Source organism: Macrobrachium nipponense, chromosome 4 (genome assembly GCF_015104395.2).
Source record: "Macrobrachium nipponense isolate FS-2020 chromosome 4, ASM1510439v2, whole genome shotgun sequence".
Classification (NCBI taxonomy): Eukaryota; Metazoa; Arthropoda; class Malacostraca; order Decapoda; family Palaemonidae; genus Macrobrachium; species Macrobrachium nipponense.
In genome coordinates, this window is record NC_061100.1 from 87,201,420 (window position 1) to 87,228,400 (window position 26,981).

The 26,981-nt window shown below is 40.6% G+C and overlaps 1 protein-coding gene across 7 annotated transcripts in view; it reads left to right on the forward strand.

Annotated features, from left to right (window-relative positions):
• Positions 1-26,981, forward strand: part of LOC135210991 (cysteine protease ATG4B-like) — a 196,565-nt gene that overhangs the window by 137,242 nt on the left and 32,342 nt on the right. For all 7 annotated transcript variants that reach the window (XM_064243997.1, XM_064243994.1, XM_064243996.1 and 4 more), the window contains one exon: positions 3,728-3,807. In XM_064243997.1, coding sequence (XP_064100067.1) covers positions 3,728-3,807 — 80 coding nt within the window. The remainder of the gene's footprint in view (positions 1-3,727; positions 3,808-26,981) is intronic.

Below are 26,981 nucleotides of genomic sequence, written 5' to 3' on the forward strand. Positions count from 1 at the left end.
TCATAGAAATTATCAGGCGACTCATCATAATCTGTTATAAAAGTATTCAGACTGTGTTAATATCAAGAATAACTTTAACATTATACTTGATTTTAAAATTAATTTTATATTTTTGTTTTGTTATACTGAACAACCGTGCTCCTGCCATCCACACAATTACATTGAAAAATCATGAAAAATGACAAATGACAAATGACAACATACATTGCAAAAATATAATTTCTACAAAGTTCGTGTTTCGTCAGTACCTATAAAATAGTGAAAAACTCATTTTTGGATGCTTTTAACTAAAAATCTAACCATTTCTCTGACAAAACGATTGTGATTTTCAAATTTTATGAGCAAAAGTACATGAAAAATTCTAGTTACAATGAAATTTAGTGTCGACCACCAAACACGAAAGATCCGTTCATATAAAAAAAATTTTGGCTCTTCACAATACAGCTGCCGTGAAGGCAGAAGCTCATTTTGTAAGGCGAATTTTAAGCCTAACTAAAATTGTTAGGCTCATAAACAAAGTTCCTACTAATGTTTACCACTGGTTAATAAACAAAGTTGATGCTATTTATACAAAATCTAAGAAATGACATATCCCTTTTTGTCTGAATAATGAACATCTCAAACCACAAACACTAACAAATATGACGTGTTACCATACTTTCATGTAAACAAGTCATAAAACAACAAAAGTACAGTATCCTTCAGGTTTGTGATGTACGTCGAACAAATAGATAGTATTACATCTATAGTAAATCGTATTAAAAAATTACTTTATAATATGAACAAATTTTTACCTTAACTATAAAAGGAACATGGGTTAACTGCAGTTTAGTGGGACACCAATATCTACTATATAGGCCTAGAGTCATTATTTTGTAAAAATGCATAGAAGAAAAGTTATTCAGCTATTCGAGGGGTAGTGTTAAGATCGACGTGCAAGTCGTTAATATTCATTATATCGAAAAATTTTATAGAAGAAAAGCTGTTCAGCATCCCTTAAAACCCCTGAAAACATACTTCTTATACCGATTTATGACAATTTTCAATTTACGTAAAATAGCACTTATACTCCCTTACGGGGGTCCTCCCCCAGCTAGGTAACACGGGGTTAGGTACTGTGAAACTGCCTACTAGTTGAGGTTAGATTTGGTGTGGTTTGGTTAGGTTAATGGCCTGTTTTTCTAATTTTTTGGGAATAGGCCTAGGTTAAGGTTGCATGTCCATCTTAACAAGCTCCAACTGTTTCGATTCATACTTGGAAATGGCTCATTTCCGATAGAAAAAACTATTAAAATCATTTAAAACACATAAAAAAATGGCACTACAAGTAGATTTCCCATCAAAAGGAAATCACTGCTCGGAATTAGAGGTGTCCCACTAAACTGCAGGCATCCCCGGAACATCAATAAAATACCTTCATTTCTTTCCTCTCTAAAGTTATTAGCAATAAGCCAGTGTTTGACATTAGTTTGGCGGTTTTCCAGGTCCATTTTTCTTCTTTTCTCTGCATTTTCGTGTAATGCTTTGTCAAGAATTCGACGAGCACGTGATTTAGATGCATCCATCACCAAAACCGTTTTCAATTTACATCTATACACAAGTTCATAATATTAGAATCTTATAAATTACTACACTCCTGCAATCAAAGGCGAGTTGTAATCAACACTGGTTAATACGCGTTCAGAACGACGACACAGCTTACAATACGTCATATCTCTCTCTATCTAGTGCGTGCGGATGTGCCAAGCCGCACTTAGGTAGAGGAAACGAGTTTGGGCCCTGTCTCGGGCAACAATAATACACATTCGTGGAGTGCATTAGCTGCTAGGCCTAGTGGGATTAATACTGGCATATTAAATGAAGAAGAAGAGTATGAGTTTTATGACTAGATTAGAACTAAAATTGCAGAGTTATAGATAAAAAGTGAATAATTACCTAAATATTAATAAGTTTGTTTACTTAACCCCTTTTGACCTATATTGAAAATGTAGTTAAAAAGGGGGTATGTATCACTTACCTCTTTGTTCGCCATATGCTATGAATTTTAATGAAAATGTGGTTAAAAAGGGGTATGTTCTACTTACCCCCTTTTTCGCCAACAGAATGATGCTGCATGTAGTTATCCCATAAAAAGACTTTTTGACGTACTGACTAACATATTCACAGTACACTTACCCCCTTTTTTTCCAGCATAGTAGCCCGTTTTAGCAACATTTTGGCAGTCATAACTCATTTAGGCCATTTTTGGACTTACCCCCTTTTTCGCCAGCATGAGTGATATATATATATATATATATATATATATATATATATATATATATATCTATATATATATATGATAGAGATGAATGTATGTATGAAAGACTAATATGACATATTGTTTCTTGCCCATTGTTTCCCTGTTTGCTTGGACATTATGCCATTACTCCTCGTCAGTGACAACATTTTGACTTGAGACATTTTTGTCTGCAACATTTTGATGTGAAATCCCTTACCTGGAAGCAGGAAGGTAGGAATACAATTTCTTATTGGCTAGGTATTTGTTGAATGTTCTTATTCATGAGAACAGGGATTTCTCTCTTATCTTGTTTTACTGGCAGACACATGGAGTATACCAGACTGTTTGCAGGTTTTTTTTTTTTTTTTTTTTTTTTTTTTTTTTTAGTGGCAGATCATGTGTCGACCAGTATAGTTGACATTCTGGGTGATGTAGAATCTTCATTCTTATTATCTGAACCCTTATTATTCATTGTAACATCCTTTAAAGGACTGACTTTGTGTTGCTGGCTTATACACCTTGCTTGATGGTTAACTGTTATTCAGTAGTTTTCCGAGGTTATTCTTTGATCTTAAAAATTACTATGCTATTACTTTAGTGTTGCAGGGGTTTTAATAAAACAAAACCAGCTCCTGTTTCTGGCAGACTCAAAGCTCTTATTATTTATCTCAGATCATGAAGCTCTCTTAATTGATCCACTAGCTCATATCAGACAATTTTGGGATCTTGGCAGCTGTTACCAACTACCTAAGTTGTGATTGAGGCTAGATTATAAATAATGGGGATAATGGGAAACAAATCTAACTTAATAGAAAGTGAATTTGTTTATACAAAAAGTGAATTTGTTTATACAAACCTATTGCTTATAAGCTAAGTCCTCATCCTCTGACAGCTATCAGATTTCTTAGTTAATTTTCCAACCTTTATGAAGTCAGGCAGTTTACTGCTAGCAACTTGAGGATCATGGTTGTGTGGTTACAGAACTGCCTCCAGCCACTGCTATGTTATTTTCTTTTCATTAAACATGAGATTGATATGTGAAATTTTTGAACTATAATATTGATGTAATGTATATTCAAAGATTAATTTCAATTTTCATGAATTAGGTTTTACTTATTTGTCCATTTTTCAATTGATCGAAATTTTTATGAATTAGATTATATTTGTTTGTCCAATTTTCAAAGAGCAACAAACATATAGTCTTAGATACAAAAGTATTCATGAAAATTTGTCAAAATAAAATATAATTTGTTTATTAAGAACAAACTCTCTGGGTATGCTCCATGAGAACCAAGAATGTTATTTAGTTTCTGGTTAAACTGTTTAATTATCGGTAATGAAAATTGCATATTTCTGATATTTATATCTGACTTTAATCATGTTCTAAATGTCTAAATTTTAATTATGTATAAAGCATTTATTTGTGCTAAATTTCATCTTATTTTACAGAAAACTAACTCCATTTGATGAGTGGAACAACTTCAGTGTTAATGTATCCTTAGACAACATACTAATCATGGATGAAATCAGTAAGGATCAATGTTCAGTTTTTCTTACTTCTTTATTTTTTGTTTCTAATCCTAGGTCAGATCCTGCAGACTTAGCCTGATGAGAGTATAGAAATTTTAATTAGTCTTATTAATCTAATTTGTTATATGGGTACAGCAGGAGCTAATTTGAAACTTTGCCACCTAGTTTCCATAAGAGTAAAATTCCCCCATTAATTTTTATGTATTCAAATTATTCCATTCTTCTTTTGTTTTCCTTTGTTTCACAACAAACCTATTACTTATAATTAGTCAATTTCATTTATCCTAAATGGTCTGAGTAATATCAGTTTTTCTTAAGAGAAAGCCATAGTCAATTGGTTGCACTCCTTATGTGTGTCTGAATTCCATTGTCTCGAGGAGCCAGGAGTCATGTTTCTTGCATCTGCCTTCAATCTTAACTGCTACCCTCTTGACAGCCGCATTGACTTCAATGACTTTAGAGGTGGATTAAAGGGAGCAGTGACACCGAAAAGCCCCATTATAAAGTAGATGACTGTTTCTAGCTTATGATGGAAAATTCTCTTGTTGGAAAATTTAGAAATTCAACCTCTTAAGTTAATTGTTTTTGTAGTTGAAAAAATCATGTCATTTTTCAAAAATATGCCCCCAAAATAATTGTTCTAAAGAATTATTTTCATAATGCCAAAAGAAAGATAGTATATAGTTATACATACTACACTTTGCAAAAGTTTAATTGAATTTGGTTCTGTTTTATTGGAGAAGTAAGCATATAGTTTTGAAAAAAGTAAGTTTTATTTATGTAACTTACCAAGTAATTACATAGCTAAGAATTTCTAAGTACTGGTAGCTAGATTTGAAAAGCATGGTAGCGATTCTTTTGTTTCGTTGTAGGTCGGCACCTCGTCCACTACCAGGGAATAGACCAAAAACTCGGTAGAGGGGCACAATTTTATTTCTAGCTTCTTCCGACAAAGGTCGTAAGCTGTAGTTATCTATGAGTTTGGATTTTGTTGTTTGCCAGGTTTCCAGTACCTTTAGTGAAGAACTGTGATTTATTAGCTAGTTTGGCACAATTAACAGTATACTTTGACCAGTTTAGGGTTGTCAGTTTGATATTTTAAGCTCTTATCTAGTGATGTCTGACTAGTAAGTTGAGTGTTCTTTATTGCAGCACACATTTAACTCCAGCAAAGTATAATTCCTATTCTTTGTACTACAGTGGTACCTCGAGATACAAAAGGCTCAACTTACGAAAAACTCGAGATACGATAGCTAACACAAAAAATTTTATGGCTCTACATACGAAAATTTTTCAAGATACGAAAGGTTGTTACTGGAAAGTCCGAGATTCGCCCGGACCACCGATAACAATTTTGAAACTCGCGCGCCGCCAACTGAGTAGACTCACCACCATCCTCCTGCTCTCCCATTGGTTCCTGATGCTAGTTACCGCCATGAGATCCTTCTCTCCTATTGGTCAGCATCCTTCCCATCATGCATCTACTACGTAGCAGCGTGCCTCGGCCACTCGGTACCAGCATCGTTATTGTATGCACGCGGTATTCGTTCATTCTAACGATTTCGTTTATTGACATAAATTCGTTAGTGATTTCGTTGCAGTATACGTACTTTATCGTGTTGTGTGAGAACTTTACTCTACTTATACGTAAATTACGTACAGTATACGAAGTCATGGGTCCCAAGAAAGTTGAAATTCACGGAAAGAAGAGAATGCTCTCTTTGGAGACAAAGATAGAGATTATCAAGAAGTATGAAGCTGGTATGCAATTGAGTGTGATCGCCAAGGAATACGGCCGACAATAGGCACCATCCTTAAGCAGAAGGATGTCATCAAAGCAGCTACACCTTCCAAGGGCGTCACTATTTTGTCCAGCAAGAGGACCCTGTGCACGACGAGATGGAATGGCTGCTTCTTGTCTGGATAAAAGACAAAGAAATCGCTGGCGATACGATAACGGAGACGGCAATCTCCCACAAGGCCAGCGCTATTTTCGGCGATTTGATTGCCCAGGCCGAAGACGACGAAGGAGAAGGGACATCAACGCCAACCCCAGAGTTCAAGGCTTTGCATAGGTGGTTCGAGAAATTCCGTAAACAGACTGGCATCCATTCGGTGGTGCGGCATGGGTAGGCTGCCAGCTTGGACACGAAAGCGGCCGAAGCCTTTAAAAAGACGTTCGATGAGATAATGACCAAGGAAGGCTACAGTTCTCAGCAAGTCTTCAACTGTGATGAGACTGGCCTTTTTTGGAAAAAAATGCCTCGTCGGACGTACATCACGGAGGAAGAGAAGAAGCTACCCGGGCATAAGCCTATGAAAGACAGGCTTACGCTTGCACTTTGTTCAAACACCAGTAGGGATTGCAAGGTGAAGCCCCTACTGGTGTATCATTCTGAGACTCCTCGAGCCTTCAAGGCCCACAGAGGACTTAAGGAGAAGCTTCCAGTGATGTGGAGGGCTAATGCAAAAGCCTGGGTAATGAGGCTTTTGTTCACGGAGTGGGTAAATCTGTGTTTCGGCCCGACAGTAAAGAAATTCTTGGAAGAAAAGCGACTCCCTCTGAAATGTCTGCTGGTGTTGGACAATGCCCCTCCCCACCCTCCTGGCCTCGAGGAAGATATTCTAGCGGAGTATACCTTCATCTTCCCCTAAGAAGCTGTATACGAAACATCTTTTCAAGAGATGTTTCGACATCACCGATACCACAAACCTCACCTTGCGTGAATTTTGGAAGGAGCATTTCGACATCGTCATATGCATCCGACTCATCAACCAAGCTTGGCAGAAGGTTTCGAGGCGAACCTTGAATTCCTCGTGGAGGAAACTCTGGCCTGATGCCGTATCCGCCCGAGACTTCGAGGGATTCGACATGGGCGAAGCTGGTGCTGCAGATTCAGAAACAGTTGACGATCCTGAAACTGTTTTGGAACCAGATCTTGACGAGATCGTTGCACTCGGCAAGTCCATGGGGCTGGTCGTCGACGAGGACGACATCAACGACCTTCTCGAGGAGCACCAAGAGGAGCTTACGACGGATGACCTGAAGGAGTTGGAGTCCATGCAACATAATGTCGTTCAAGAGGAGTTCTCTAGCAGCGGCTAGGAGGAGGAAGACAACCCTATGACAACGGCAGAAATTAAGGATGTTCTAGCCGCTTTTCATAAAGTGCAATTATTTGTAGAAAAAGACAAACTGAAAAGGCTCACACAGGTCGTATGCTTGCGCAGTTCGATGACGTTTGCCTGAGTCGTTTCAGGAACATTGTGAAAAGTAGGCAGAAGCAATCTTCCTTGGATAGTTATTTTTTAAAGAGGCCTTTAGTAGTATTAGCAGGAGTAAGTAAAAGGGAAGAACCAAGTGATACTAAAAAACAGAAAATTGAAAGTGGTAATGAAGTTGAAATTTTGTAAAAAAAAAAAAAGTATAAAAAAGTAAAAAAAATATTTAAAAATAAAAAAAGACAACATTTTTATTTTTTATTTTAGTTTTTTGTAAAGTTAAGTGTTACATTTTTGTTAATGTGTTTCGTAAATTTTAGTTTATGTATGTTTTCCTTACATTTTTTTATGTGTTTCGTAAAGTTAAGTGTACGTACATACGTACGTATCTGCCGTTTGTCCTCCTCCTCCGTTGCCACTTTCGGAGATAGCCTCACTCGAAAGGTAAGCTTCCACATTTTACTACATATGTACAGTATTTCTTGTATACCATGTACACTAATACACTTTATTTACAGGTAATTAGTAGTACGTTATTAAGTTAGGTATTGAATGGTCCAAATTGTTGTAGTATTTCATTGTTTATAGGTCAATTTAGCTTTATTATGAAATTTACTGGGGTGTTTTTAGAGGGTTTGGAACAGATTAGCCATTTTACATGTAAAATGCAGTCCAAGATACGAAAAACTCATGATACGAAGGGTGCCTCGGAACGGATTAATTTCGTATCTCGAGGTACCACTGTAGTTGTAGGGGTCAAGTTTGCACTATTTATTTAACTTGTAATAAGTGTATAGGCTGGGATGAAAGACAATGGAGGGTTCTGACTCCTTACCGTTCAAAGTTAGGAAAAGAGGAAGCGTAAGGCTACTGCTAGGTACAAAAGGTCAATAGCTAACCAGGAATCTTTCTCTAAAGTGCATATGATTTATGTTTTTCCCCCCAAACCCAGTCTATCCTCTTTCCCTCCTCCTGTTCACAGATCTCATGCTTCTGATCCCAGTGCCACTGCCAGTCTCTATGCAAAGTTTGAATGTATGTTTGAGCTGTTTGGTAACTCGATGGCTCAGCTGGGAGAGTCTGTGTGTATGCCTTTTGATAAAGAAAAAAGTAAAGTGTTAGTGGAGGAGCTGCCTGTCCATCCCACTGTTTCTCCTAGGTGCACGATTTGTCTCCTGCTGTGGCTCCCGTATGTGCTGTTTCTATTAGCCACGTCTCAGTTCCCGAGCGTATGTCGACTCAGGATCCCTCGTTTGCGCATGAGCGCCCATCGATGGCTGAGACTTCAATGCATGAGCTTCCAGTGGTGCAGGAGTGCTGATCAGCAACAGAGCTCCCTTTTCCACCTGCACCTGAGTTTCTCGCGGCGACATTTCTGCCTGCAGCTCCTGGCATTTCATCTTCTCCTTCAGTCGGTACGGCTGACCCTCATTTGTCTCTTATGTCTTCTGCTGGAGAAGAAAAGCTTGCTAGAGAAGATTCTAAATTGCCAACGGCTTATGGAGCTCTTTTGCGATTTTTCTTGAAAAGTTATCCCAACTTTTTCAAGCCAGCTACTCCTGCCTCTCCTGCTACAACTCTTTAGATGAGCAAGGTTTCATCTGATTCTCATAATCTCCCTCAGTTAGTGCTTTTTATTTCAGCCAAGAAAGCTATGGGTGAGGTTGAAAGTTGGCTAGCAGATGAAGAGAGCACAAGGGAAGGTAGTCTTCTCTTTCCTTCCTTCCTTCTTGCTTGACTAAGTGAAGACATTCGTATTATTTCACTGGGGAGTCTTCCTCTTGGGTGTTTTTGCCTCTGCCCAAGAGGACTTCTCAAGACTTAAGAGTCTTCTCGGAGATCGGCTTTCACACCAGCGAAAGTCTTGTTTTCTTCGGCCAGGATCTACCACCAACTTCTAAATCTGTTTACGAATTTTGAAGTTATTAGTTTTATGGCTCCCATGGTAGGAAAATTCATGATGCTGCTTCTGTAATTTCTCCACCTGTGTCTTCCGACCCCTTAAGAGTTCTCTCGTCCTTAGACAGAGGCATTAACAACAGTTCCCACCAAATCGCTTCTACCTATGCAATGTGCATCCTTATGAAGCATGTGTTGTGGTGCTCTTTCACGGTTAAAGGAGTGACTTCAGTCCAGAAATCGGCTCTTCTGTTCTCACTGCTCGACTGTGAATTGTTAGTGGGATAGCTTCTGACTTATAGATGTAGTCAACCCAGGATTTGCTCTCCCAAGCATTCCAGGGAGACACTGTCTTTTGTCCCCAAGTCTACTTCTCCCTTGCAACGGTTGCCCTTTCTTGGTTGCAAGCAGAGACAGCAACCCAAGTCAAAAGAAAATGTCCGCTTTTCAACCAAAGCAGGTAAGAAGTTGTCCACCAAACCCACCCCTAAGAAATGAAAATAGTCTTTCCCCTGCAGCAGTAGGTGCCAGACTCCATTGTTTCTGGCAAGAATGGAGCAGAAGAGGAGCAGAACAATGGATGATAGAGGTCCTAAGAGTGGGATACTCTATTCTGTTCGTCAACTAATCACCCTTAGTCAAGTCAAGCAACCCATCGTGTTGATGGCATACTCTCTCAGATTAGAGAAGTATTCCGCTCTGGCCATTGAGGTGTCTGCTCTTCTCCTAAAAGAAGCGATTGAGAGAGTGGAGGACCCACAGACCAAGGGCTTTTACAATCTACTTTTTGTGATCCCGAAGCCTTTAGGCAGCTGGAAGCCAGTACAAGACGTGAGTGCACTAAATGTTTTTGTTTTGAAAACAGTTGAAAATGGAGACAAATCGCTCGATTCTTGCTTCCATCTACATAGGGGACTGGATGGTCTCGATAAACATGCATGATGTGTACTTCCACGTCTCCATTCATTGGGACTTGAGGAAGTACTTGAGATTTGTCTTCAAAGACAGAGTCTTTCAGTTTTGGGCCCTATTCTTCCATCTAACTTCGGCACCACAAGAGTTCACTCACATTCTGGCTTTACTGGTGGGTTTGCCACATCTGATGGGGGTCAACATTGCCCTTTATCTGAGTGATTGGTGGTTTCGCTCTCCAACGGAGCTAAGCTGCATGAGATATCTACAAAAAAACTTTGATTTTAGCTCAAGAACTTGGCCTTCTAATCAACCTTCAAATTGCAAACTACAGTGTTCCCCCTGTATTTGCAGGGGATGAGTACCAGCCCCTCCCCCCCCCCCCCCCCCTCCCCCCCCCCACAAATAGCTAGAACCCACGAATAGTTGAAACCCCCATAGAAATGCTTAAAACTGCATATTTTGTTAGTTAAAAATCAAGAAAAACCTACTAAAAATATTTATGCCTGGTTTTTTAAAGAGTTTTATCACAAAAAGTGCATTTTATGATGAAATTGATAAAAAAAACCAGGAGTTTGTGGATATTTCTCAGAGAAAAGTACCACAAATTTTCTGTGAATGATGTATATGTTCCAGAGAGAAATCTGTCAATATGTGAATCTGTGAATCTGTGAATCCAGAGTCTGCGAATAAGGGGGAGGGGGGTTCACTGTAGTCCCGACTCAACGGATAGTGTATTTAGGAATGACTCTGGAAGCTGTTCTTTTTCAGGCTTTTCCCTCCCTGCAGAGAGTAGAGTTGTATCTTCACACAGTAGACAAGTTTCTATCCCTCTCCCCTCAGAACCCAGAGCTCAACTTGTTTGCAGACGCATCTGACATGGGTTGAGGAGACCTGCTTGGCAATAGGGAAGTCTCAGGGATGTGGAACTCTGCTTAAAAGGCATGGCACATTAACCTGAAAGAACTGACAGCAATCAGTCTGGGGTTACAAGCTTTTGCCCCAGAAATCCAAGGTCTGATTGTGGCAGTAAACTCGGACAACACAGCAGCCCTCTTGTACATTTCCTAGCAAGGAGGGACCACTCTTTCTCTCTGTGTGAAGTAGTGAGAGACCTTCTCCTTTGGGCCCACTCAAATCAAACAGAGCTAGTGACAAGGTTCTTGCAGGCAAGATTAATGTTTTAGCAGACGAACTTAGTCACCATAACCAGGTCATTCCTACAGAATGGACTCTGGATCCAGCGATCTGCCTAGATCTTTGGAAGTTGTTGGGAAGACCAATGATCAACTTGTTTTAGACCGCAAAAATCATTGGCTTCAACTTTATTGCTCTCCAGTGCTGGACCCAGCAGCATTGGCAGTGGATGCCATGCTTCTGGACTGGTCAAACAAGGAACTTTATGCCTTTCTACCCCTAGGAATGATCAGGGAGGTGTTACAAAAGTTCCAGTCACACGAGAATGTGTCAATGATCCTCATAGCCCCTTTCTGGTCTCTTAGGGAATGGTTTCCAGACCTGATAAGTCTGGTAGCATATTTTCCAATGCTACCACCACAATGGCCAAAACTGCTCAGATAACCATACATGCCGAGGTTCCACCAAGGATTATCTACTCTGGCTCTGACAGGGTTGAAACTGTTGTCTGACTCCTCAGAGCAAAGGACTTTTCAAGAGCGGCTGCAGAGGCGATCTCGAAATGTAGAAGAGTCACCCTACAACGTCTACCAGAACAAGTGGAACATTTTCCGAGCTTCGTGCAGAAGAAATAGTCTCTTCTTCTCGAACATCTGTGATAGAGATAGCCAATTTTCTTCTGTACGTAAGGAGGTCTAGGGGATTGTCTTCTACAGTCAGAGGATATAGGGCTATGCCAAGGTCTTTATTAAGTCACAGAAGATTAGATTTGTCTTCGAATCAAGACTTGTTGGACTTGATTAAATCTTTTGATACCTGCAAACGTAAAGACACATGGCAGGCATCATGAAATGTAGATATACTAGTCCTGAAATGGTTGTCTGGTCCTCCTTTTGAACCTCTAGCTTCTGCCTCACTCAGGAATTTGACCAGAAAGACACTTTTCTTGATTGCCTTAGCCTCGGCCAGAAGAGTGAGCGAAATTCAAGCCCTAGATAAGAGAGTTAGTTTCTCTAATGGAGATGTTTTAGCCTCATTTACTTAGGCTTCCTTGCTAAGAACGAAAATCCTACGAAACCTTGGCTTTATTCTTTTACTACCAAGAACTTGTCTAGCACAGTAGGAGAAGAAGATGAAGAAAGGAGACTTTGTTTAGTGAGAGCTCTGAATTTTTACATTCGCAGGACTGAAAACATTCAAGGCCTTCCAATAGCTTGTGGTGCTCTGTTAAGGACCCCTCGCATCTTCTCTCTAAGAACACCCTTTCATTTTATCTTAGAAACCTCATTTGGGATGCCCATTCCCAGATAGCAGTGGAGGCTGTACCTGTATTGAAGGTAAATGTTCATTAGATTAGTGGCTACATCTCTGCTCTTCAAATATAATCTTTCATTGGCCTCCATTTTCCAGTCCACAAACTGGAAATGTAAGTCAGTCTTTGCAAATAATTATCTTGATGTTGAAACAATTTTTAATGATTGCAGTACCATGGGTCCGTTCACGGTGGCTGGCATGGGAATGGGAAAAGAAGCATAGGAAGCATTCCTTCCCACCCTACTCTTTGCCTTGAAAACTGGTGTTGAGTCCTAGGGGGGTCTAGGGGTACTTGGTACTGGATACCCTCCAGAATCATTGGAAGGGTGGTGGTTTTTAATACGTATTTAGTATAGGTAGTTTTGTTGGTACTCTGACTTTATGACTGTTGTCCATGGTACTGTGCCCAGGACAGGGGCAATGTCTGTGCTTTACTAGGACTTAGTGAATTCCTTGCTTTAAGGACCCCCACTATGCACTATGTAGTAGGTGACCCTGGTCTAACACCACACCTCTAGTAATTGAGAGTAACTGGGCAAGAGACAGTTTTGTCTGCCATTGCTTTCTGAACAGGTAAGGAAACAACAAGCATTATATTAATACTGGGAAGATTTTCCTATTTCCATACTTTTATCTATTATGATTGCAATAGATTTTCATCCATGAATCTCTCCTTGGTAAGTTACTTAAATAAAAACTATATTTTTATTATAAAATAATATTATATTTACACTTAAATAATTACAGAATGGGTGCCCACCCTTCTCCCCTCATGGATGATAAGGCATGAATAAAATGAGCTGCTTTGCCGAGTTGTTTGCCTATTCCCTGGTAGTGGGTGGGGTACCTGACCTACACCAAAACAAAAGAATCTCTACTGCAATTTTCAAATTTTAGCTACCAGTACTTAGATATTCTTAGCTATGTAATTACTTGGTAAGTATAAATAAAACCATTTTATTATAAAAATATTTTTAAAATAAAAACAAAAACAAAAGCAGAAAATGCTAATGATAAGCAGTGAGCTTATTGTGAGCAAATTTATTTTGTAAAAATTAATTTAATATTTTATTACTAACCTATTACAGTACTTACAATACAAGTTCTGGTCTCCCATCCTATTGTTAAGACCGAAAGTCTGTACCGCATAAGAAGATATATATTTTCATGCAATCCTATTGCTCTTAGTTCGCACATTTCTCCATTTGTAATGGCCATAGATGCCTTATTCCAATTATAATGGCTGCAAATGTTGGGTGAAGCTTGTGGTTTCAGACAGTCGGTAATCTGTGGCATCTGGCATCTAAGGCGTAGAAGTGGAGCGTTGTCTGTGATGCATTTAGTCTCCTCAACTGCCTTGGAGAGCAGAAGTTTGCTTTTGTTTTTTCCTTCCCGAGCTGGTTTTTTTGGTGTTTTTGGGTATCTGTATGTGCTGTATGGATTCCTCCAAGAAGTCCGGGACTCGTCAGCATGTGTGTCCCGGCCTTCCAGGATTCCCGTGCACATGATTCCTAACTTCCTCCTTGATTGAACCCCCATACAACTTGCAGTAGGTTTCATGCTAATATTTGTAATATTACCATTCCATGCCCAAGAGGGAGCATCATAGGATGTCTACACATCCATCTTTGGAAGGATTCACCACTCCTCAAGTGGACATTTTTGCTTCCCTTTCTTCCAGACTTTTTTCCTTCTGGGTCATCCTTTGTCTCACCATCAGCAAGGCCATCGACTCAGGCTAAGAGTTCAATGCATGCCGTGATGAGTCCAATTCATGTTGTGATGTCACTCCCAGCATCGTCTCTGCCTGTAATACCAGTTCCAGTAATGTCACAATCTCCTACTGTTGCTGTGATGTCAAATCTAGTTTCCTTCATGACCTCATCCCAGATGGTTGCCAATCCATTGGAGGTGTTCTTGCTGGCTATTGTAGTTCAAACTGGACTCAACTTTTTAGAAGAGATATCGTGGTATCTCTAAGAGGAAACGTAGTTCACCAACTTATTCATCGTCTTTTGCCTTTGTCCCCCTCCTTGCTCTTGGGTTAGATGTTGGAGGATTGAGGACTTTGATGTTTCACCCTCTGGATGTGGAAGAGAAGTAGTCTCCTTCCCCATATGGATGGAAGTCTCCTTTTCACGTAAGTGGGCATGACTCTCTCTCTCTCACGTACGTGTAGCTGTGAAGGATGATCTTCCCGCTTCTTCTCAGAAGCCTCTCGCTGATTCTACATCTACTCGGCCTGTTTCAGTTTGTCATAAGGATGACAAGGCTCCAATTAAGAAGTCGAAGGTGATGGTCCCTCAGGTCTGTGATCTAGTTGCTTGAAGACCTTAAGACATTCTTCTCCTCTTCATAAGTTGTGTTCGCAAGGCAAGTCTAGAACTTCCTCGCCTGTTGGTCATCTCCACAGACGTATTTCAAGTAACAGCCGTGAGGCAGTTGACAGGCGTATTTCTCATGTGAACGTGCCTCTACATCTCTTTGTGATGGTGCGAGTGATTGTGTTTTTCCATCTAACAAGAAGCCTAGGCATTCATCTTTTTGTTCTCCTGGGAGGTCCTACATTTGTCATTCACCTGCCAGAGTCAGGGATCATAGCTCATCTAGACAAGGAGTTCGTGCTTCTTCTCCCAGACACTCATGTACGTCGTTCTTCATCGCACAGCCGTGTACATGATTCGTTTCATGGCTGTGTTCGTGATTCGTCACACGGTTGTGCGAGCGATTTGTCACATAACCACAAACATAATTCATCGCATGGGCCCACGTGTATGATTCTCCTCTGTCAAAGGCAGACACACGCTCCTGTTCCTTCGTTCGCGGACATAGTCCTTCAAGGGGAAGAGATGATGTTCATCCTTCAAGGAGATCTCCAGTGGCCAGAGTAGGTGATAAGGGTTGTTCTCATCCATCTACTTCAGAAACTTCGATCTTCAATGCAGGATCTAGAGAAGGGTGAGTCAGGAGTTTCTTTCCTCTTGCATGAAAGTTATTGATCTCATTCGTAAGTTCAATAATCTTTTTGAGAGGACTCAGACTCCGTCTACTATAACCCCTTCAGGCATAGAGGCCTTTCTTGGCCCAAAGAAAGATGCGAGGACTTCTTTTGAGCTTCCATGTTTTGGGCTCAATCGATTTTCCAGCATTTTAATACTTTGGTCTTGGGATGGGAGAATTCTTTTCATTCCAACAGGCCATTGCTCCTACACGATATACAAACCCTCGGTCCTTTTCATCAGGAATTACTTTCAGTGTAGGCTGCAATACGGCCGTTAAATTCGTAAACAAGGTGGTTAGGCAGTAACTACTGTCTGGTAGGCGGGTAGGCCTGCCTGCACGGATGGAAACGCTCCACTTTGCTTTCGGTCATCCTCCGATGAAGACGTATGTTTGGGAGCTCTGGCTGACTAGCCGTTAACCCTTAAACGCCGAAGCGGTAAAAAAAAAAATGTCTCCCGTGTGCCGGAGGTGTTTCAGAGTGAGCGCCGAAGCGGAAAAAATATTTTTTTCAAAAATTCACAGCGCGCTTAGTTTTGTCATTGGCTGAAGTTTAGTATGCAACCATCAGAAATGAAAAAAATTACCATTATCATATATAAATAATGCGATATATGATAGCGCAAAAACGAAATTTCATATATAATTGTATTCAAATCGCGCTGTGCGCAAAACGGTTAAAGGTAACGAGTTACTTCTTTTTTCGTTGTAATATACACTAAATTGCTATCATTTTGGTATATAACACATCGTAAAACGATAAAAGCAACACAGAGAAAATATTATCACAAAATAATGCATGAATTCGTAACGCACGGACGTAAACAGATATTTTTTTCAAAAATTCACCATAAATCTAAATATTGTCCTAGAGAGTTCCAATTTCTTTCAAAATGAAGACAAATGATTGAATATTACTATACTGTAAGAATATTAGCTTACAAATGCAGTTTTCGACCATATCTGACTAGGTAAAGTTGACCGAATGTCGAATTTTTTATTTATATATTTTTTTATATGCAATTATTTCGGAAATAAGAAAAGCTACAACCTTCAAATATTTTTCGTTTTATTCTACATGAAATTGCGCACATTTTCATATATAAAACTCTATGAAATGCCTAATATGAAATGGAGCAAATATTCCGAGAATGGAACGTACGCATTTCGGAGATTTGTGGCTGAGAATCCGCGTGCTGAGAGAAGGAAAGATTTTTTTTAAAATTCACCATAAATCTAAATATTGTGCTAGAGACTTCGAATTTGTTTCAAGATGAAGATAAATGACTGAATATTACTAGACTGTAAGAGTTTTTTTAGCTTACAATTGCGTTTTTTCGACCATTTCGGTAGAGTCAAAGTTGACTGAACGTGGTTTTTTTTCTATTTATCGTGATTTATATGCAAATATTTCAAAAATGAGAAAAGCTACAACCTTCAATTATTTTTTATTGAATTCTACATTAAATTGCGCACATTTTCATATATAAAACTTTATGTAACGGCTAATTTAAAATGGTGCAAACATTACCACAATCGCACGTATGATTTTTTCGGAAGAGTTACCGCGCGGACGTAAAGAAAATGTTATTTTTTTCATAAATTCACCATAAATCGAAATAGTGTGCTAGAGACTTCCAATTTGTTGCAAACTGAAGGTAAATGCTTGAATATTACTAGAATATAAGCGGTTTAGCTTACAATTGCGTTTTTCGACCATTTCGGTAGAGTCAAAGTTGACCGAAGGTTGAAAATTTGTCACTTATCATTTTTAATATGAAAATATTTCAAAATTGATAAAAGCTACAACCATGGGTTGTTTTTAGTTGTATTGTGCATGAAATTGCGCACATTTTCATATATAAAACTTTATGTAACGGCTAATTTAAAATGGTGCAAACATTACCACAATCGCATGTATGATTTTTTCGGAAGAGTTACCGCGCGGACGTAAGGAAAAAGTTTTTTCATAAATTCACCATAAATCGAAATATTGTGCTAGAGACTTCCAATTAGTTGCAAAATTAAGTTAAATGATTGAATATTACTAAAATATTAGAGTTTTAGCTTAAAATTGCGTTTTTCGACCATTTCGATAGAGTCAAAGTTGACCGAAGGTTGAAATTTTGGCACTTATCGTTATTTATATGAAAATATCTCAAAACTGATAAAAGCTACAATCATGAGTATTTTTTTGTTGTATTTTTCATAAAAATGCGCACATTTTCATATATAATACTTCATGTAACGGCTAATTTAAAATGGTACAAAAATTATGTCAAAGTGACGAAATAATTTCCGAGATGTGTCACAGATACTTTTTAGTGCGGCAAGAAAGAAATTCGCGCTTGCGCGCCTGCGTAATGATTGTAAACAAAACAACACCTTGATCCGTGAACTCCCAGCATCCCCCAAGGCGCGTGATTCAAGAGTTTTCGGCTGGTAGGCCTAAAAGTATTTTTCCGCGAATTTTTAAAAAAACTTTTGTATGTCGACGTAAAATACGTCCAGTCGGCACCCGAGAGACAAAAAATGTCGACGTAAAATACGTCCAGTCGGCGTTTAAGGGTTAATCAAGATTTTCCCAGTGGGATTTTTATTTTGTTATTTTGAATGATTATCTATGTACAGGTAGTCCCAAGTTATAGGTGGACTCGGTTATTGGTGATCCGGTTTTATGGCGCTCATCTAGTGCCATAAAATCGGCGATTTATGGCACCATAACAGGCTGAGTTCCGGGTCTGGTGTGTGGTGTGTCTGGAGCCATAGAAGCGCAAGCTTTGGTTCGCACTTCTGCTGTTAGTCCTTGAGGTTCTGCCCTAAGATTAGTTCCATTTGTAGCAGCCATCATCGCAGGTTGATGGCTGCCCGCGACCCGCTTCTGCTAGTTCTGCTAGCAAGACAAGTGAGAGCGTCCAGTCTTCTTCACCTATTCCCTCTATTTCCTATGGCTATACTGGGATGGGTGAGGTGAATAGAAGGGATCTTGCAAAGTGCTCTCTCTAGGATTCAGCGTCGGGGGACTACATTCATGGAAGGATCTTAGGGTCCCACTGAATGTACTTCCACGTCGTGGAGGAAGGAGCTCCTGTCAATGACGGAGAGACCTCTCATCATCTGGTGTTTGGATTCTTAAGATTTGAACATCTGGAGAGACTGTTCTCCCTGGCGCTTTCTGTCCTTTGTACAGATTTCAGTTGCAGTCCCATATGGGTTCTGCGCTCTGGGAGCCTTGATTGCATACTATTCTGTTGAATTGTATTTGCATTCCAGTCTTAAATGCTGGCATTTAGGACTAGTTTATATGCCTGTTCCTTCTCAATATCTAGAGGAGTCCAGGAGGGACTCCTCCCTGATGATCGTGTGACGAAATTCGGGGGTCTTGCCAAGCGCTTAAATTCTTGGAAATTTCTACCACTCTCAGAAAGTTTTGGTCGTCTGTGATCTGCGAACGAAATGGTTGTAGGAATTTAATGCTTCATTTAACAGTGAGAACATCGCAAGTTCAAAGAAGAGCGGGCAAGAACATTGATTCCTCTTCTCTTTTTTCTTCTACCTTCTGGTTACACCGGAATGAACAAGGAAATGAGAGGAAATTATATGGAGTCTACTCCTCAAAGTTTGAATCCAAGAGACTGTGTTTTTGGTTCAATCTCAGGATCTTACTAAACGTACGTCAATCTGTTCAGAATGGATAGCACTGAAAAGTTTGAATGCCTCTCCAGTGCTACTGTTTTGGGCACAACCAGTTTGGCTTGAGCTAGTTGTCTTCGGCCTCCTGTTATCACTGTAGAAGTCTCCCTTCGGACAACTTCACCTTCGCTCTCATCATTAAAGAATGAAGGAGGTCTGCTTCCAGTCCTTATTCTTGTCTCTCAAATGAAGAAGAATTAGGATGGAGCGCTATTTACAGGAACCTATGAATAAACTACAGTGGTACCTCAACGTACAAAATTAATCTGTTTCGAGGCGGCCTTCGTAACCTAAGATTTTCGTATCTTGAACTGCATTTTACATGTAAATTGCCTAATTTGTTCCAAGCCCTATAAAAACACCCCAGTAAATTATACTTCCAGGCTTACAACACATGTTCTAGGGTTACGACGCCGATGCGATGGAAGAAATATGACTCCAATAAGGCAAAATACTGTAATATTCAACTGCATGTAATGTTCAACCCCTTTTTACTGCATATATTAGGACTTTAGACTATGTTAGCAGTTGCTACTGTAGCCTAGTCTATGATTCTGACATCTAAACCTAAGAAGCTAAAAGCTTAGAATATGCCAATAAAATGTATAAATAATCAGTATGTACTCATTTCAAATAATTATTAATTAATCATTAACTATAATACACAAACAAACAAAAATAAAACCTTCCAACCTTTTGTTTACGTTCAGCACTTATGAGTACTGAATGATCGCCAAGCAACCACTTTTACCTAGCACACAGTAAGTAATCATAAATTTTCATTCTCTCTCTTCAACTACTGAAACTACCAAACAGTATAATAACCATTCATTTCTATTCTTTATTCTTTCTTTACCCAATGTTTTTTATTTATTAAATGTATTGCACGAATAAGTTTTTCAATTTAAGCATCCTTTTACCAATAGAATACATAGAGCTCATGAGGTAGATGCTGACCAATAGGAGAGCAGGATCTTACGGCAGTGACTAGCATCAGGAACCAATGGGAGAGCGGGAGGATGGTGGCGAGTCTATTCAGTTGGTGGCGAGCGAGTTTTAAAATTGTTCTTGGTGGTCTGGGCGTATCTTGGGACTTTACAGCAACAACTTTTCGTAACCTGAACTATTTCGTATGTAGAGCCAAAAAAAATCTTCGTGTTTGCTTTCGTAACTCGAATTTTTTGTAAGTTGAGCCTTTCGTATGTCGAGGTACCACTGTAGTATATTCTTCTCACGACATGCTTCTGTTATCAGTTGCATCATCTGAGTAGGCGCATATGTGTAAGTTGATTCTTCTGGTATGTGGCCGAGATTAATAGTACCTTCTCTTAATTATCCTGGAACTCAGGACAGCCTTTTGAGCCTCCCAAAGTTTATATTTTTGATTTTGAGATAACTAGTGGTATTGTTTCCCAACAACACCACACCATTTGCATTATCACTGAACAAGAGAGTTTCTTTCCCTCCCATTTTGGTTAAAATCCAGGTGCTCAAGTGTACCTCTTTTGTGCTCGATGGTTCTAGCCGAATGCATTCCATCATTGAATACACTACCAGGCAACTTGGTAAAAGGAGTTGAGCGAGTGGCAGAGTAGTACTGCTCTCTCTCCGAGATTCTGTTTGTCTTAGTATTGTTTCTCCTCTATCAAGGATTAACTACCAATTTTAATCTCTCTGCCCGGCAATCCCGGTTGACTCTGAATTCTCACATAAGGCCCATATCTCTTGCTCCACTTTTGCTGTTGCAATAATTTTTCAGACAGAGATGTATCTCATTAAACTCTTTATCATATCTCTGTTTACCCCATGGTATAACAGAAGTTTGTAGCCTAGTCTTCTGTTCCATCGCACCTGCTCCATCAGCTGCTGCAATGACACAGAATGATTTTCTCAGACCATTTTGAGTTTTGTCTTCTAATGCACATTCTAATTCATAAGGTGTTCAATTATACTTTGTTCACCCCGAATGGAAAATGAATAATGGAAGATTTTGCTTGTTCCCGCCCGACCAGTTCTGCTTCCAGAATAAATAGAAAATTCCTCCCTGATCCAACCCACAAGAAGCGGTTCTTCAGGCAGTACAATCCCTTTGTTTTCATTACTGAAAGACTCTTCCTTCATTGCAAGCTCCGACTTTCTCGCCGAGCAGCAATGAAATTATGGAATAACTTTTTTATTCCTTTACAAAACACCAGGGATTAGAGCCATCTTCAGTGGTTGGTGTCATCAACGGGACTTTTTCTATGATCAGAATCGTGAGAGTTTACTTCTCTTCATTCAACTGTGAAGACGTAGGTCCACATTCACCTTAGTCATTCACTAAGTAGTATTGTTTCTTCTTAGTTGAAATTTGCATGGTTGTTCTCAGCATCACCCTTTAAAAGGCGGGTGTCATGTCGTGATTACGTCTCGGATGTATGGCAGCGCAATCATTCGACATCTGTTGGCAAGTCCGAATCCTTCATGATCTCCTGCATTTTGGACTTAGTATTGGTTGATCTAGATCAGGCATTACTTTGTCCTATTGGTGTGTTGCTGTACCCATGAAGGATCGACACCCTTCATAGAGTGTCGCTACCTTTATCCTCTGCAGACTTCCAATGCAGAAGTGTCTAATAACACGTCTTCTTCTGAGACTTACAAGACTGTGAGAGACTTCTCTGCAGTTGGATACGTCGACTGTTAGCTCTCTGAGAGTGAGCAGTGCCAGTGGCTGGGTACATTTCATCACTCCAAAGAATATGTCGACCCAGAAGATAGATGCCGTTTCATTATGACCATATTTAGTATATCTTTCTAGCAAGGGGAGGAAGGAGACTGGCAGTAATGCAAACCCTTCCCAGAACTTTGCATTAATGCCTTTAATATTCCTCCCAGCCCTTTTTCAGATGAGTTACGATTCCTCGCTCATTTTGAAAAGGCCCAGAAGTCTGAATCTTGATATGCAGCTCTTATACTCTGATCAAGTTGTCAGAGGCAGGGCACTCCTCCTCGTTCTTATGACCAGGATGAATAGCCCAGGTGTGCAGAACTCCTGTCAGTTCTAGAGGCTCACATTCCTCCCACCATCAGTGAGTCTTCCTCATGTAAAGGACTGAAGGTTTGTATATCGTGTAGGAACAAATCACAATTTTTGAAAGTGAATTGTATTTTTCCTAACTATACAAACCTGAGGTCCTTTGCATTATTGCTCACCTTATGATGTGGGCCCACCTGCCCTACCAGATGTTGGTTACTTCCTAACCACCTTGTTTAAGAATTTAATGGCCGTATTCCAGCCTACACTGGAAGTAATTCCTAATGTAAAGAACCTCAGGTTTGTATAGTTAGGAAAAATACAATTTACTTTAAAAAATTGTGATTTCAAGCATCTTCCCCCTCCTTTCGTTCAACATAAGAAGTAATACTCGGCTAGTTTGGTTCTGCTGATGAGAAGGCAGGTTAATTAAGATGTAATTTGTCTGAAGCCTCGCTTGACTCTGGATCAGGTTAGGGCTGATGGCCCTTCCTTATCTTTTCAAGAGGCTTCTACCTTGGAATCTACTGCCTCTTCTGCCAGACTGTCTCATTGCTGGACTTGTGGTCTTCAGCTGTAACTAGGATAACGTTGTCCCATTCTGCAGGAGGTTTGGTCAGCTCTCCTTCTTTCATCAGAATGCTTCAGCCTGGTGTGAAGGCAGTCTCGTAAATGGGACATCTAAATGCTAATTTGTGGGCTAACTTGCTCCTTATTAGAAGGGATGCAGCCCTTTCTAAAGTGACTCAGTTTATGGATTCTGATTCCGTGTTGTCTATTCAGAATGAAGACCTAGAGCCCCAGCTCCTCTTTCCTAGAAGTCAGTTGGAGGCTGCAATAGACAGATGGCATGCTGATACCAATGATCGACTTGTCCAGTAGGCAGTCACTAAATTGAAGGCTCATTCTCGTTATCCTCCTCCAAGACAGAATAGGCAGTTGCCTTCAAGGAGGTCTGCAAAGCCTTCAATTTCCTCAAGAGACTCATCCAGCATCTACTACAAAGAAGCAACTGCAGCAGCATCCTTTTCAATGTTGCTCTTCCAAACCAGAGAGGAGGGCTAGGGGCAGGGGCAGGTCAGGTCAAGTCAGGTCATTGATAGAGGGGGTGCCTCTCCCTCCCCTTTGTCATAGATGGGGGGGATGCCTGGCAGGCCATTGAGCCAAATGGCAACTGCACAGAGTGGAGAAGTTGGAATAGATGTCCTTCGGGTAGGGTATCTACTTCCATTCGACTTCCCTCCTCGCTCCAGTCATCCTCTCCTGCACTTGACATATGCCCGAGGCTCGCCAAAGCACCTAGCTATCTAGTCAAAAGTGGCAAAGATGCTAGACAAAGGCGCAGTGGAGAAGGTAGATTGTCCTTCCCCGGGGATCAACAGTTGAGTCTTCCTGGCTCCAAAGGCCACAGGTGATTGGAGGCCAGTGATAGACTTTTCCAAGTTGAACCTCTTTATCAAGAAGACAAGGTTCAGGATGGAGACACCCTGGACAGTCTTAGCAGCTGTAAGAGAGAATGACTTCATGCTGTCAATAGACTTGAAGGATGCTTACTACCAGATTCCAATCCACTCTTTGTCTAGGAAATTGCTCCGCTTCAGCCTCTGGGAGCAGATTTCCCGGTTCAAAGTCTGTAGTTAAACTCACCATGCAAGCTCCCTCAGACTGCGTAATGGATGACCTTCAAGATCCAACTCGCCAACCAACGAGGAAAATAAAGGGAAAGCAGGAAAAGTCCCTCGCCACAAACTCAACCACGGAGCCCTGGGGCACAACACCCTACCTCCACAACAACTGACTGACTGCTGCCCAGGTGTAGGCAATCCCACTCACATGTAACTACAGCATTGTTTCCAAAATATCCTAAATTACATTAAGGGGGCCAGCTGGCAAAATGCCATTTTTTAAGGACAGGACATTTGACATTCATACCACTTAATAAGGTGACTTGGGACATTCCAAACCGCATATGACTTTCACCTCTGACCTTCAGTTTTGTGACGCCAGGGCGATTTATCCTGAAAATAACCATTTTTTTAATTTTATCTCCTCCCTTGATATTTAATGTTAAGACCTGAGATTACTACTATATATAGACCTGATGTAGACCTCCAATCAAATGAAGAATTTTTTTCCAAAAGTAATTTTTTTACTAGATATGAATTTTTTCATTAAAGTAAAAAAATAAATCCTATATGGTAAAAAAATAAACCCTATAAATCAGGAAAAAAAGTTTAGAAAAAAAAAATTTGAGAAAGGGCTTCACTTGATTGTTCTATAATGTCATTCAAAGTTATATACCCAATTTCAGTGCTGTAGCTTCAAAACTATGGGAGATACAATTTGAAGGTCAGTAAGTATAGTTTTGAGATACGGGCATTCAAAGTTTTCCTTTGTATTTTTCAAAATTTTAATAGATAATGATTATTGTGAATTTTATATTTCTTTTTTGGGTATTAATAAACCAAAACTATGTTATTTATCATAATTTAATCATAAGTGAAAATTCCTGGGGCACTGGGTCAGGCAAGACGGGGCACTCCTTCCTACACAACTCTCTCTCCTTCACTAACTCGACTTAGTACAGCAAATTTTCTTCTTCTGTATGTTAGTGAGATGTTTTCCTTGTCTTTTCCTCTTTGGCATGATGAAATTCTTACCAAAACACAGATAAACAAGACGTAAAAGCAAGAGAATGTCAGAGGTGAAACTCGAACGTGTACTTTCTTTTTAGAAAGACAATGTTAAAAAAATCATGATTATTATGAATTTCATATTCCTTTTTGGGTATTAATAAACCAAAACTATGTTATTTATCATAAATGAGGATCCAAGGGGCATTGTGCAACCTGTACGTCAGGCAAGACAGGATCTTCTCTAGTTTTGTCAGAGCTTAGGCATCATGGTAAATCTGGAAGAGTCCAATCGACTTCCCAGGCAGAGGATCCTAACCTGGGAATGGTGATAGATACAGCATTGTCGAGAGTCTTTCTGTCAGACAAGAGGTTACAGAAATTAGGCCTGTTACTCACTCTTTGCTTTTGAGGGGGAAGCAACCAGCTCTCCAGTGGCAATTTTTTCTGGGTCTCGTCTTCTCTCGAAAAGCTGGTCCCTCATGAATGTCTTCATATTTTTTCTCTGCAGTGGAGACTGAAGGAGTTTTGGTCTCCGTCCCTGGTAAGAGATTCCCCTCAGCTCCAGGTCCCTCTGTCAGCAGAGGTAAGAAGTGACCACACTGTGGTGGTGGTTGGACAACCAGTACCTGACAGTGGGACTTCTTCATCCACGCTCAAAGAGCTACTGGCATCGGTGGCCATGGAGTGCACATTTCGAAGAGCTCCTGGCATCGGGGGGCATGGAGTACACATCTCAAAGAGCTGCTGGCATCGGGGGGCATGGAGTACACATCTCAAAGAGCTCCTGGCATCGGGGGGCATGGAGTACACATCTTGAAGAGCTCCTGGCATCGGGGGGCATGGAGTACACATCTCGAAGAGCTCCTGGCATCGGGGGGCATGGAGTACACATCTCGAAGAGCTCCTGGCATCGGGGGCCTGTGGAGTGCACAGGACAAACAACTCCACACATCAATATGTTGGAGTTGAAGGCAGCTTTCTTGGCCCTTCAGGAGTTTTGGGAAAGGGTGGTGGGGCACTTAGCCAGTCTAATGTACAACTCCACGGTGGTAGCTTATGTGAACAAACGGGGTGGGTGGTGTCTTGCCAACTCACTTGTTGTCAGTCGAGTTACACCAGTGGGCAATGAACAACTCAGTGGAGCTCATGGCCAGGTAAATTCAAGGCAAGAGGAATGTGGTTGCAGGCAAGCTAAATCGTTGGAGTCAAGTTCGAGGTATGGAGTGGTGTCTACATCGGGACAAAGCAGACAGGCTGTTTCTCCTATGGGAAGACCCATGTTAGACCTCCTTACACTGCACTTCAACAAAGGGCTATTGTTCGGTGGTCCCGGATCCATTTGCTGTGGTAGAGGATGCCCTTCAGCATTCTTGGGATGATTAAGAAGTGTACACCTTCCTTCCGTTCTGCCTGATTTGTCATGTCCTGAACAGAGATTGATGGGTTCCAGGAATCTCAGAATGACCGTGGTAGCAACTGGCCCCAAGCAGAGTGGTTCCCAGACCTTCTGTCTCTTCTGTCAGTGGTTCCAAGAGAAATTCCCCGGTGGCACAACCATCTCTGTCAGCTTCATGTGGAGAGGTACCGCCAATTAGTAGGGTCCCTATCTCTTCATGGCTGGAGACTGCCAAGTATCTCTTGCGATTGAGAGGCTTTTCTCGTAGAGCAGCAACTCAATTGTCTGGCTACCTCAGGAGATCTTTGTCAGCTGTGCACCAGAGTAAGTGGGCCATCTACTGTGATTGGTGTTGTTAATGGGGTTTCTCTCCACTCGAAACTTCAGTTCAGCATCTCTGTCTAATGCTATCAAAGACTTCAGGGCTTGGGATTAGTTCTTCATCTGAAGGGTGTGGACATCACTTCATTCTGGGAGATCTCAATGTTGTTCAAGAGATTTGAACAGTCTTGGTCACGTAGGGTAGTACTCAAACCTTCTACGTGGGACCTTACTCTGGTTCTGAGTAGTCTCACTCGGGCTCTATTTGAACCACTACATCTGTCGTCAGACAGGGAACTGACTTTGAAAACAGTTTTCCTCCTGGCCTTGGCCTCCTCAGAGTTGGAGAGCTCCATGGCCTAGATTATGATGTAAAGTACACCAGGGGTGGGGGTACATAGCCTTCGAGTTTGTCTCAGAATTTGTGGCTAAGACTCAGAATCCCTTTGTTCATGATGACAGATTTGCCTCATTCTCCATTCCTTCCCTGAGGTAGTTTGTTGACGATGATCCTCAAGACTTAACTGCTTTCTCCCATCAGAGCTATTTGAAAAAGACTCATCACAACTGCATTCTCCCATCAGAGCTATTTATAAAAGACTCATCACCTAAGGCCTATGTGTCGCA